General features: G+C 33.7%; 1 protein-coding gene across 1 annotated transcript; it reads right to left on the reverse strand.

Annotated features, from left to right (window-relative positions):
- Window positions 1–5502: 5502 nt before the first annotated feature.
- Window positions 5503–5850, reverse strand: LOC125838110 (ATP synthase small subunit 6, mitochondrial-like). Its single transcript, XM_049517165.1, has 2 exons — window positions 5650–5850; window positions 5503–5549 (listed from the first exon to the last, which is right to left on the reverse strand). Exons 1-2 carry the CDS (start codon window positions 5768–5770, stop codon window positions 5503–5505), a joined length of 168 nt encoding a protein of 55 aa, XP_049373122.1. The 5' UTR covers window positions 5771–5850.
- Between the last annotated feature and the right edge of the window lie 5171 nt (window positions 5851–11021).

Here is an 11021-nt window from a genome sequence, read left to right on the forward strand (position 1 = left end):
AGTACAGTATAAAAAACTTTGGAAAATTCATTTTTTTCTCTTAACACAATGAAGAAATTGATGTAGACGACATGTTCTGTTGAACCAGAAAAACTCATGTACCAAAAAACACTAGGCCCCAATTTATCATGTTTGCCCTCATAGAAAATAGTGATTTTATTGTCTTGCAAAGAAATAAAGATATTAGGATGCAAATCAATTTAAATATTAGGATTAGATGCAAATCACAAACAAAACTATTAGGAGATATAAGATTCTTAGATCAGTTAGTAACAGAAAACAAATGCAGCTTTCAACTTCCAGTAACAAGAGTTTCTCCACAAACGATTCAGGAGACATTTTATGCAATACAGAATTTGTCGTTGATAGTCAAAAAAAAGGCTGTCAAGTAAGGTAGCCTCGATACAGCAGCAACCTTAAGGATGACGAGATTCAACTGCAGGCACAGAGAACAAATTAGATGTTTAGTGACTTTACATATTAAGATAATCCAGTTGTATAAGAAATTGTTTCGTATAACAAATATGAACCGAGAGAAATGCAATTTTCCTTTACATTAGGAAGACAAGGAGTCTTGAGGAATCTTACTTTAGATACCAAGTTTCACCATGGGATATGATGCACCATTAAACTTTAATAGAGCCATTAGATCAGATGGTTTGGGTTTAACTTACTAATGACGAAAAAAAGATAAAATTCATGTTCAACATAATCCAGAGAGTTTAAGAGATTAGAGAAAATAATCCAAGGATTCTTTTATCCCGCTTCTATGGGATAATATCATGACTGCCTTAAGTGGGCTATTTCATCACACTGCTCCTCAGCATAACTCCTAGTTTTAAGCAACATATGATGATATCATTCCACTATAATGACAGATGGTACAGCTGAACCAAAGTTTGAAATTGATTTGCAATTAACAGTCGATGAGTTATACTAAGAATAGTACCCCCAACACGTCAGGTTTAATTATATTAAGAAGAATATCTAAAACCAATCATCTAAGAGGAAACATTTTCAAGATTGGCCATCCATGTGATGGAATAAGCCCATTAAAAGAGACCAAGGGGGGTCACAAACCCAGTTGGTTCACAGTTAGGTCCAGCAGCTATGTTGCTCGGACTCTCGGAAAATGCTCTCGCAAACATGTCGGATCCTCCAAAAATGTACTACTTTCGGAGGATCTAACACACACTCAACGACATTTTTGAAGAGTCTGGGCAACATAGTCCAACAGCAGCACCTGACTCGTGTTTTTCTTTCTGTGCTCTAGCCAACTCAATTAAAGTTTTTTAGAATAGAAGCACCCAAAGGATAAACCATGTAGATCAAAGCTTTAATTATGCAAGAGAAAACCAAATAAAGTAAAATTAGCTCCCCACTTTCTGAACAATAACTCAACACCCCTTAATCCTATTTCTTTACAGTCAGTTACTTTTTAAAGTCCGTTTCGCTTCACTTTTTTTTTTTTATAACAAGCTAAAGCACCAATGTGGCGCATTAAAAAGATTTGGATAAGGTCAACAGAGATACCCACATCATCTACATGGTCCTGGACCCCTGGTTTCCCCAAAATAATTGTTGTCATGCAGTTAAGTATTTTTCTTCACTGCTTCCTATTCAAAACATCTCCTGCTTCTTTATAAGCTGTGTACAATGGTATCATTTCCTATATTTTGCTTCTCTCCTTCCAACTTTTGATATGCTATGTGCAATGGTATTATCTCCCATGTCTTCTTTGCTTCTTATACCATTAGCACATCAATTTTTCTTTTCATGACTGTTCCAGACAAGCTAAAAACATATTCCACATATCTTCTCCTATTCAAAAAAGTAGCATCTATTTCTGAAAATTCATCCCTGGCTCTTCAGGTTGCCAGGAGTTAGGATGACCTCATGTACCATAATCCACTCGACGAAAGCAATTTTTGGTGGAATTCTTTAAGAAATGTTTCCACAGGGACATTCCCCTTGGACAAACTAAAATAGTAGGATTTACCGGATAAATTGCTGGCCTTATCTCCCTTCTTCTTTAATTCATCTCTGTTTTGTAGCAGAAGTAATTGTATCATTATTACAACTTGGAAATTTCGCATCACTTCAAACTCCTAGTCATTTAGTCATTTAAGTCTACTCTGAATCTTATGTTTCTACAGATTCTTTCAGACTCAACCGGATCTTCTAGATTTTGTACAGCTCACAATCAAGCCGTTGCAGCTCACCTTTTAGCATGTCTCTTGTTCTGTCTATTAACCTGAAAATTTCCTTTGTTACTAGGCTCTGCATCCTATTCCACCCGGTTGCAGTTCTTAGCATGAGTTTATAAGTTTTTTCCTCTACGTTACACCTAAAAGTTTCCTACTTTAATACTTTGCCTGGCTACATCTGAGATTGTTGGTTTGCCTGTGTATTCACATATATTATAGTTCGATGGCAGACATCCTTTCTTTAACCACAAGTCACTCCTGTATTACAAAATTAAATTCTCTGGCTCACTTCACAAAAAGTATCTCACTTTTGATCATCTATTAACAATAGGGAATGCAAACATAAATAAGCCTTCTACCCTCAACAACAAAACTTTGCAAATTAACAGCTTGTTATACAGTCATCAAAACCTAATAGCTAAATTTCAATTCATTAGCCGCCCATAGTTTCTTTAACATTTCATCCCTCTCCCATGCCATAAGGTTATAGTTCCTACAGTTCATAAGGTTTTGATATCCCTGCGTCTAGAGCATTATAACAAGAGAAAAATCTCATCCTCAAAGCTCAAACTATTCGTTCTTAGCAAATTAAGGTAACAGAGTGACAACTGACAAGTCCATAATTATAGTGCTAGAGCCTGAAGCCATGCTTGATTCTTTTTTCATTACATTACACTTGTGGGGTCCATCCATGCAACAAATTCTTCATTTGCTGCAGGATTGCAGAAAATGTCGAAAAGGCATTCTTGCTACTTTGTACAAATGTAGGCATCTGTCACTTTAAATTGTTGTTCCTTATTGATGTCATCAGCGACATCAAAACGGACAATATTTTTTATAAATAGAGCACTTCTGCTCATATGTAAACACACCATAGAGAAGAAAAAATATAGAGAGAGCACTCAAAAGAAATAACCTTCTTTTAATTTTCCACCTCACTAAAATATCGTTCAAACTATATTTTTCATTCACAAACTATTTTCTTAAGTGTCTTTGAAATACCTTACTACTCTATCTATATTTTTTCTTGCCTGTGGTGTGTTTACAGATGAGCAGAAGTGCTCTATTTATAAGAAAATTTTATCCCTTTTCATGTCACTGATGACATAAACAAGGAATAACAATTCAAAATGACAGATGTCACCATTTGCAGAAAGTCTATATTTACTGCAAGATTGCCTTTTTGACCTCACCCTCCTGTTCCATGCACCGCACCTGAAAGGAGGTATCTCTATCTTATCAGAGAAAGCTCATGCCGACAAGTTCTCTACATAGGTCAAACTTATCTTTTGGTCGGTATACCCGTAAGACTTTCACTTGTGTGAATCGTTTTTATGTGAAATGATTCACTCTACACTTGCTCACGAATCCAATGATATCTCATGTCGATGTGTTTTGTCCTTGCATGGTACATAGAGTTCTTGCTCAAGTCTTTGCCTCTTCTTTCTTTTCCTCTTTGTCTTTGTTCTCTTTCTTCAACTTCCGGCAAAACTTCATGTGTGCCCTTTCATGCCACAATGATAACATTCAATATCCTTAAGTTTACCTGTGGATTTGCTTTTATTATGTTCTCGGTTCTGAAAACCATGATTCTTCTTTCTTCCCCTAGGGATCAGTCACCGTTCTTTGAGATTTTCTTCTCATCTCTTTGTTCAGGACGCTACTCTTGGCAAAATTCATAGAGATCACACCATCCGAAGAAAAAATTGATAATGAAGTTCTAAATGTTTTTCAAGAGTCTAGTAGGGAACCAAGTAGAAGCAAACATTGAATTTCTTCATCAAATTTAATGCCTATTGCCCATAACAATTAACTTATTCATAATCCCCTGAAATTTATTTAGATGATCTATCATTGGAGAACCAACATGATATTTTAAGCTTAACATTTGCTTTACCAAGATCATTTGTTGTTTCCAATCTTTCGAGCATACGAACTTTCAAGATACTCTCATAGGGTCCGAACATGTGTCTACTACTGTCTCTAGAGAAATATGGTTCAACATACTGTCATCAATCCACTGTCTAATGAATCCACAAACCTTTTTGTGCAACAAATTTCAATCTTTCTCTGTTGTATTATCAGGCTTTATAGTGGTAATGATTGATTGATAAAAAAATTTAACATAGAGCAGATCGTCCTTTCCCTTCCAAATGGCATAGTTAACGTCATTCAAAGTAATCATTCTACTTGTGTTGACTTTCATCGTTTTCCCCAAAAATACAGATATTACAAACCAAGCTTTGATACCAGTTTGTAGGGAAACGAGGAATAAAAAAAATATACACAATCAAAATAATAGGGATTAAATGAGAAAATAATGACACTAAGAATTTTATGTGGAAACCCTTTTTTAAATGGGGAAAACACATGGGAGAAGAAGAGCAACTAATAGAGCTGCTTATCGGATGGATCGGGCGGATAATTTCGCTTAACGGTTTGGCCTAATGGATATCGATTTTTAAATTTACTAATCGGCTAGCCAACATATAAGATATCGGTTGGTTCAATAATGGATTAGCACTTATCGGGCGGTGTATCAGCTAACCTCTACCTTTTTTCTCAATGAACGCACCTTAAACAAATGACTTCTTTTCACTATTTTAAATGCAGTTAAATTATAAAATTCTTCTATATTACAAAAAATATAAATTAATAGTAATGTAATAGTTAATAACAAAAAAGTAAATTGGTTTTCAAGTTTTTGGCTTTATGGCCTTAGAACTAACAATATATAATTATATATTATGGAAACATATCAAATGATGCTAATATACCTAACAATATATCAAATGATGCTAATATACCTAAGTGTAAATATGGCAACTCTTAACAAGTTAACGGTTTATCCGATAAGGAAATTGAATAATCCACCCTCATACCAATAAGCCATTAATTATAAAATTATAATCCGTTCACCAACCGTTTATTTGATAACCCAATACCAATAAGGCAATTTTGCGGTTGGCTTATCGTTACGGTTCGGTTTTGAACACCCCTAGCAATTAATATCACTATAGTAAAAAATTTTAACATGTGTATATTTTGTTTTATTACTCGTTTCCCAACAACACTCGGTGTAATATCTATTACTACTTTTTTTTAATGTAACCTTGTCGCAGAACTTTGCTCAATGTGCTTTAGCTTTTCATCACCCGTATAATCACAAGCAATACAAACACACAAATGGATAATTCAAGACTCAGAAAAGGCAAACACAAGAAGAGTACATCATATGAACCAACATACATCTACATCAATTCAATTTAGATTTAATTTGCAAGTGGACAATGACTTACTTCTTATGCTTTTGCGCAAATCGAGAGTTCTTTGCATCCTCCTCTGCAAAAATCAACAATCACCAAAAAAATCAGATTCAATTACGAAAGTATAGACATTCAGGCAATATAAATAGGTAGAAAGAGATAACTGAGAAACAAACCAGTGAAACCGAGGGACATCTTGGTGATGATAGTGCCGGTGACGGCGAAACCAACCAGAAACGGCCAGTTGCGGCTCCATTCCCGGCGGAAAAAGATCGGCCACGGATCGAATTTTCTCATTTCCAAAATTAGGCTTCTGTGTTATCTCTCTGATTTGGTTGAATTTTCCTCGATAGTGTTTGTCTAACGGGACACAAAAGAAAGTTGAGACAATTAAATTTTGCTTTCATTTTTGGCGACACTTTTGACTAGGGTGTTCATGGTTTGGATAAAAACCGATCCAAACCGAAAAATCAAACCAAATCGATTAAATGAACCGATTTAATTTGGGTTTTGGTTTGGTTTGGTTTTAGATTGTTAAGAACCGATAGTATTTGGTTTGGTTATGGTTTTGTTTGAAAAAAATCGAAGAAATAACCGAACCGAACCAACAAGTTATATACATAAATTTTATTATTATACATACATAATATATTATATTCATAAACAATTTTAAAGATTTTATATATGTTTCATCAAAAATTATTTATAATTTACTTATGAAAGAAAAAATGTCCAAGGTGAGAACATTTTTCTTATTGGTTTCATGTATATGAGTGTCTATGGAAATTCTTTGTGGGACTGAAAATGTCATTGCCTCTTCCTTCTATGCCAAAATAGTGAATTTTGAAGTTTTATTCAATAAATTCAATAATCAAAAGTTCTATAATGCCAATCATTCTAACTATTTTTTTGTTTGAATGGGTTGTTGTCACATTTTTCACGTTTTGAATGAATTGTTTCTTTTATTTTTATGTATGGCTAATAACCGAACCAAACCAAACCAAAACCGAAAACAACCAAACCGATAAATATATATTATGTTTGGTTTGGTTTGGTTTTGATAATTTTAAAACCGATTAAATTGGTTTGATTTTGGTTTTGACCAATAACCGACCCAAACCAAACCGTGAACACCCCTACTTCTGACCAAGAAAGAAAGTGTCAAATCCACTCTAAAATGTAATTAAGCAAATCTGGGATTAAATTAACATTTTTAAAATTTTCTAATCTTTTATAAAATACAAAAAAACACTTCATTTTCAATTTTTATAATTCTATCCAAACCATTTAAAGAAAGGTAAAAGAAAATAGAATTTTCTCTTCTTCTCCCAACGTTCTCTCTTCTCTTCTTCTTCTTCCTTAGAAAATCCGAAAATCCGACTATCAAAACAAATATTCTCCCCCATTATCTTATCTTTCTCCTCATCTCCGGTCGTGACTCTCTCCTCTTTCTGAACTGAAGATTGTGTTCGACTTAAAATGGGCAAGTCATTTTTTTGAAAGATTTTACAATTTTCGAATAATACTAAAAAAATTTCTTGGGTTAATGAACAATAAATCGTTCTATAGATGTGAAAATTGAATAATGGTGTAATGGTACCTCTTATTTATTGTTTTTGAAAGAAAATCAACAAACCCAAAAAAGCCCTAATTTTGAGGAAATGTATATGTATTGTTAACATTCGGTGAAAATTCGTTTTTGTTGCTTTTACTGTTCTTTTTGTGACCATTTTGTTCATATGATTTTAGAAATATAGTCTTGTTCAGTGTCCAACATATATTTCATTTGTTGAAAGATGTGTCGTATGTTGCTATATTTTAGTGATATGTTGGTATATATTCCAACAGAGTTGTCATATGTTGGAACATATCACCTATGTGTTCGGGGCTTAGGGCAACAAAATGGTCATCTGTAGTAACAAAAGATTAATCTGTGGCACATGAAGATTCATTTGTGGCCACAGAAGATTCATTCGTGGCGATAGAAGGTACATCTGTGGCAACATAATATCCATTTGTGTCAACATAAGTATAAATTGCTACCCATTATTATTTTATAATCAATTGTAAACTCTCAACCTTTTTTTATTTACCTTGTAGATGAAATGATACAAGAAGATTCATCCATGACAACAACTCAATCTTTTATTGGTGCTACTTCCTCTTCTAGCATCAAATGCTCTTTTTGTCTATGCGAAGAATGTGAGCAACAACATGATTATTTTATTAGTCATGTTAAAAAACTGACTGATATTTTTAAGGAAATAACTTATAATATTGATGTCCATACATCCAAGAAGATTTCACAACCTTTAAAGTGTAGTAGGTTGAAAAAATCTATTTCCCAATCACTATCTATAATTAGTGAAAGAAAAAAATCAATGACTATTGCTCCAGTAGCACACTCAAACCCAAAAGGCAAGGAGAAGGAGAAGGAGAAGGAGCAAGAGAAGAAGAAAGAGAATGAGAAAGTGAAAGAGAAAGAGAAGAAAGTCGAAGTCGTCAGTTGTGATGTGAAGCAACAATATCCATTTGAAGGTTTTAACATTGACAGCGAGGGTCCAACTGAACTAATGTCATCCTTCTCGCAATGGATAAACGAGGGGTCTTTACAAGTATCATGCAAAAAAGTACAGTCGTTCAACTATTATTAGTATTTCTTCTTGTTGTCCACTAAATATTTATTTATAATGATTACACAATTGCAGAAGAGACAAGGACGATAATTACTTAGCCAATTGCTCAGATCTTGAGTTCAAACAACTTGATTTTGTAGTTGCATTTTCAAAGAAGAAGGATTGGTTCTACGTAATGTCTCAACCCAATAAGTGTTGGACTGATGAGGTAAATCCATGCCCACTTTTATCTTTTGATTAAGACATTAATACATACAAATACATTGATACAGAAATACACTTGTTGATGCATTTGTGCAGTATACAGATGTCATTTTATACTATTTGTGGAAGAAGTCGAAGCAACAGAGTCATTCTAAATATCGATATACCACTACTAATTATTTTTTCAAAACATACATTGACAATGCAGTGTTGTTCCTGAATATGAGAATAAAATCGTTAGCACTATCAAAGAGTTTGGTATACCTGCTGGACTGCCTTGGCACCTCACAGATGAGGTTTATGTCATTGTAATGGGGAGTTTCATTGGGTCTTGAAAGTCGTTGTATTGAATGAACGACGCATAAAGATGTATGATTCGATGTCCTCATCTAGGACTAACAGAAAATTGTGCGCCGAGATTCAAAAGTTGTCTACATTGTTGCCAAAGTGCCTTGAATCCAACGGATTTTATGAGCAAAAAGATCAAACCAACTGTTCAGTTGTTAAATCTTACCAAGGAAAGAACAAATCTTACCCATTCGAAGTCAGACATGTTACTGATATTGCCCAATAAGCAAGCAATAGTCTGTAAGTATCACATTATTTTTTTTGTCTTACCACTATTGAAATGTGATGTTATTATATTTTCTAATTTATGATATACCATGCAGAGATCGTGGACTTTTTGTTGCTGCATACGCTGGGTTTTTCATTGATGGACTACAAGTACCATTTTATGGAATTAGTTCTGAAATCCTTCGCATGAGATATGCTTCACTCCTATGAAATTATGGGATTTTAAAGGCTCGGAGTGGCTATGTTAGTAACAATGAAGATCCACAGAGACCTAGACCTAAAAAAGCAAAGTTTGATGAAAATGTTGTGGTTACCACCATTGATAAGATTGATGGTTATGTATACCATTGTACTAGGGTTCAGCGTACCCTTATAGTCTCAGAACTTCGTGCCCCCGTAGGAGTATAAGTCCCCTCTGTTGGGCATCAGATTTAGTGACCATGCCAGTCATGCCTTTATACCCCTGGCAAGGTATATTGGGTCGTCTCGATGGGACATATACATCGGACTCCACGTTTAGCTCACGTGGTTTTATGTCGATTAATAGTATCTCCTACAGTTAGACTTCTAGTGCATTTGACCAGGTTTTCAGTATATACTTCAGTATTTATTTTAGCATGTCATGTTCATGATTAGCACTTGGTCATTGCATTCAGTTTAGCTTTTCAGTTATGTTTCAGTATTTACATTCTCGCTCAATTTATGTCATTGCTCAGTTATGCTTTGTTCAGCTTAGTATCTATATCATGTATGCTCAGTACATTCCAAGTACTGATGCATACTCTGCGCTACATCATTTCATGATGTAGGTTCAGGTACTCAGCATCCAAATCATGCTTAGATCGATTATCGGTCCGCATTTAGCAACTTCAGTGGTGAGTCCTTATACTTCGAGGATATTAATAGACATGATTTACATTTCAGTTTCAGTTTTGTTAGAGTTAGTTTGGGGGCATGTCCCAGCAACTCGACTCAGTTAAAGGCTTTTTCAGACATAGTAGTAGAATCAGCTTGTCTTGTTAAGTTATCTTTCAGTTGTTATTAAACTCTTAGTATGTTTCATACATTCAGACTAGTTGGGTATTCCCATTTTCAGTTATCCGTTGTTTTAGCTTCTGCATAGTATATCTTTTTATTCAGTTATTCTCAGTATGCTTGATATATGCTAGACACAGGGTTAGCTTGGGGTCACTCGTGATCCTAGGTCCCGTGTTACGTCAAGGGGATAGCCTCGGGGCATGACAGTTTCAATCCAAAAAATGTTGTTCTTCACATTTAAATAGTAGTAATTTACATCACATGTTAACCTTATTGCATCTCCCATGTTCTTCCAACTTCTGCTCATCAAATGTTCAACTTACTTCATCTCCCATGTTCAATTTATTTCATCTTCCCAAATCTTCTTCAACTTTTTTTCCTACTTCTTCTTCCCACTTTTACCCTCTTTTTTTTTTTTTAAAAAAAGGCAAATATTTATTTTTTATCATCTTTATTCAAGTCGCCTACATTTTTTCATAATAATGTAGGCTTATTTTTCAGATTTTTTGTTTGTGTCATTAAGTAGTGCTCATGATTTGATTCAGAGTTTTTGTTAAAATTAAAATGATTGAATTGATATTTTTAACTTTGTAAATAAAGATTTGAAATTAAATTGTAATTTTCCTGCTTATTCAAAAAAAAATTAATAATACTTCTCTATTTTATACAATCTTATCACTCAAGCTAGCAAACCTTCCTAAATTAATGATTACATCACTATCTTATTTAATGATGTATTTTACAGAATGGGGATAGAGAAAATAATCCCTTATAATTTGGATAAAAAGATATTTTTTTTAAAAATGAATATTTCTATTAAAAAGTCAAAATTAAAAATAAAAGATTACAAAATCATTTCTCTTTTGTGAAAAGTTGGCTGGTAAAGTAGGAGGGGTTATTACTAATAATTAATAAAGATGATTTTTTAAAATTTGTGTTTGCAAAAGTGATCTAAATTTATGGATTATGTTTTAAATTGTACGAATTGAAAATTCCCCTTCAAAGTGAATTTGAAATCAGATTTTAAATTGAAACTAAAGTTTTATTCAAAATATAATAAACAAATACGAATTTGAAATTGCATGTCCAACAAA

The sequence above is a fragment of the Solanum verrucosum genome, unplaced genomic scaffold (assembly GCF_900185275.1).
Source record: "Solanum verrucosum unplaced genomic scaffold, falcon-dt-bn FXZP01000079.1, whole genome shotgun sequence".
NCBI classification, from domain to species: domain Eukaryota; kingdom Viridiplantae; phylum Streptophyta; class Magnoliopsida; order Solanales; family Solanaceae; genus Solanum; species Solanum verrucosum.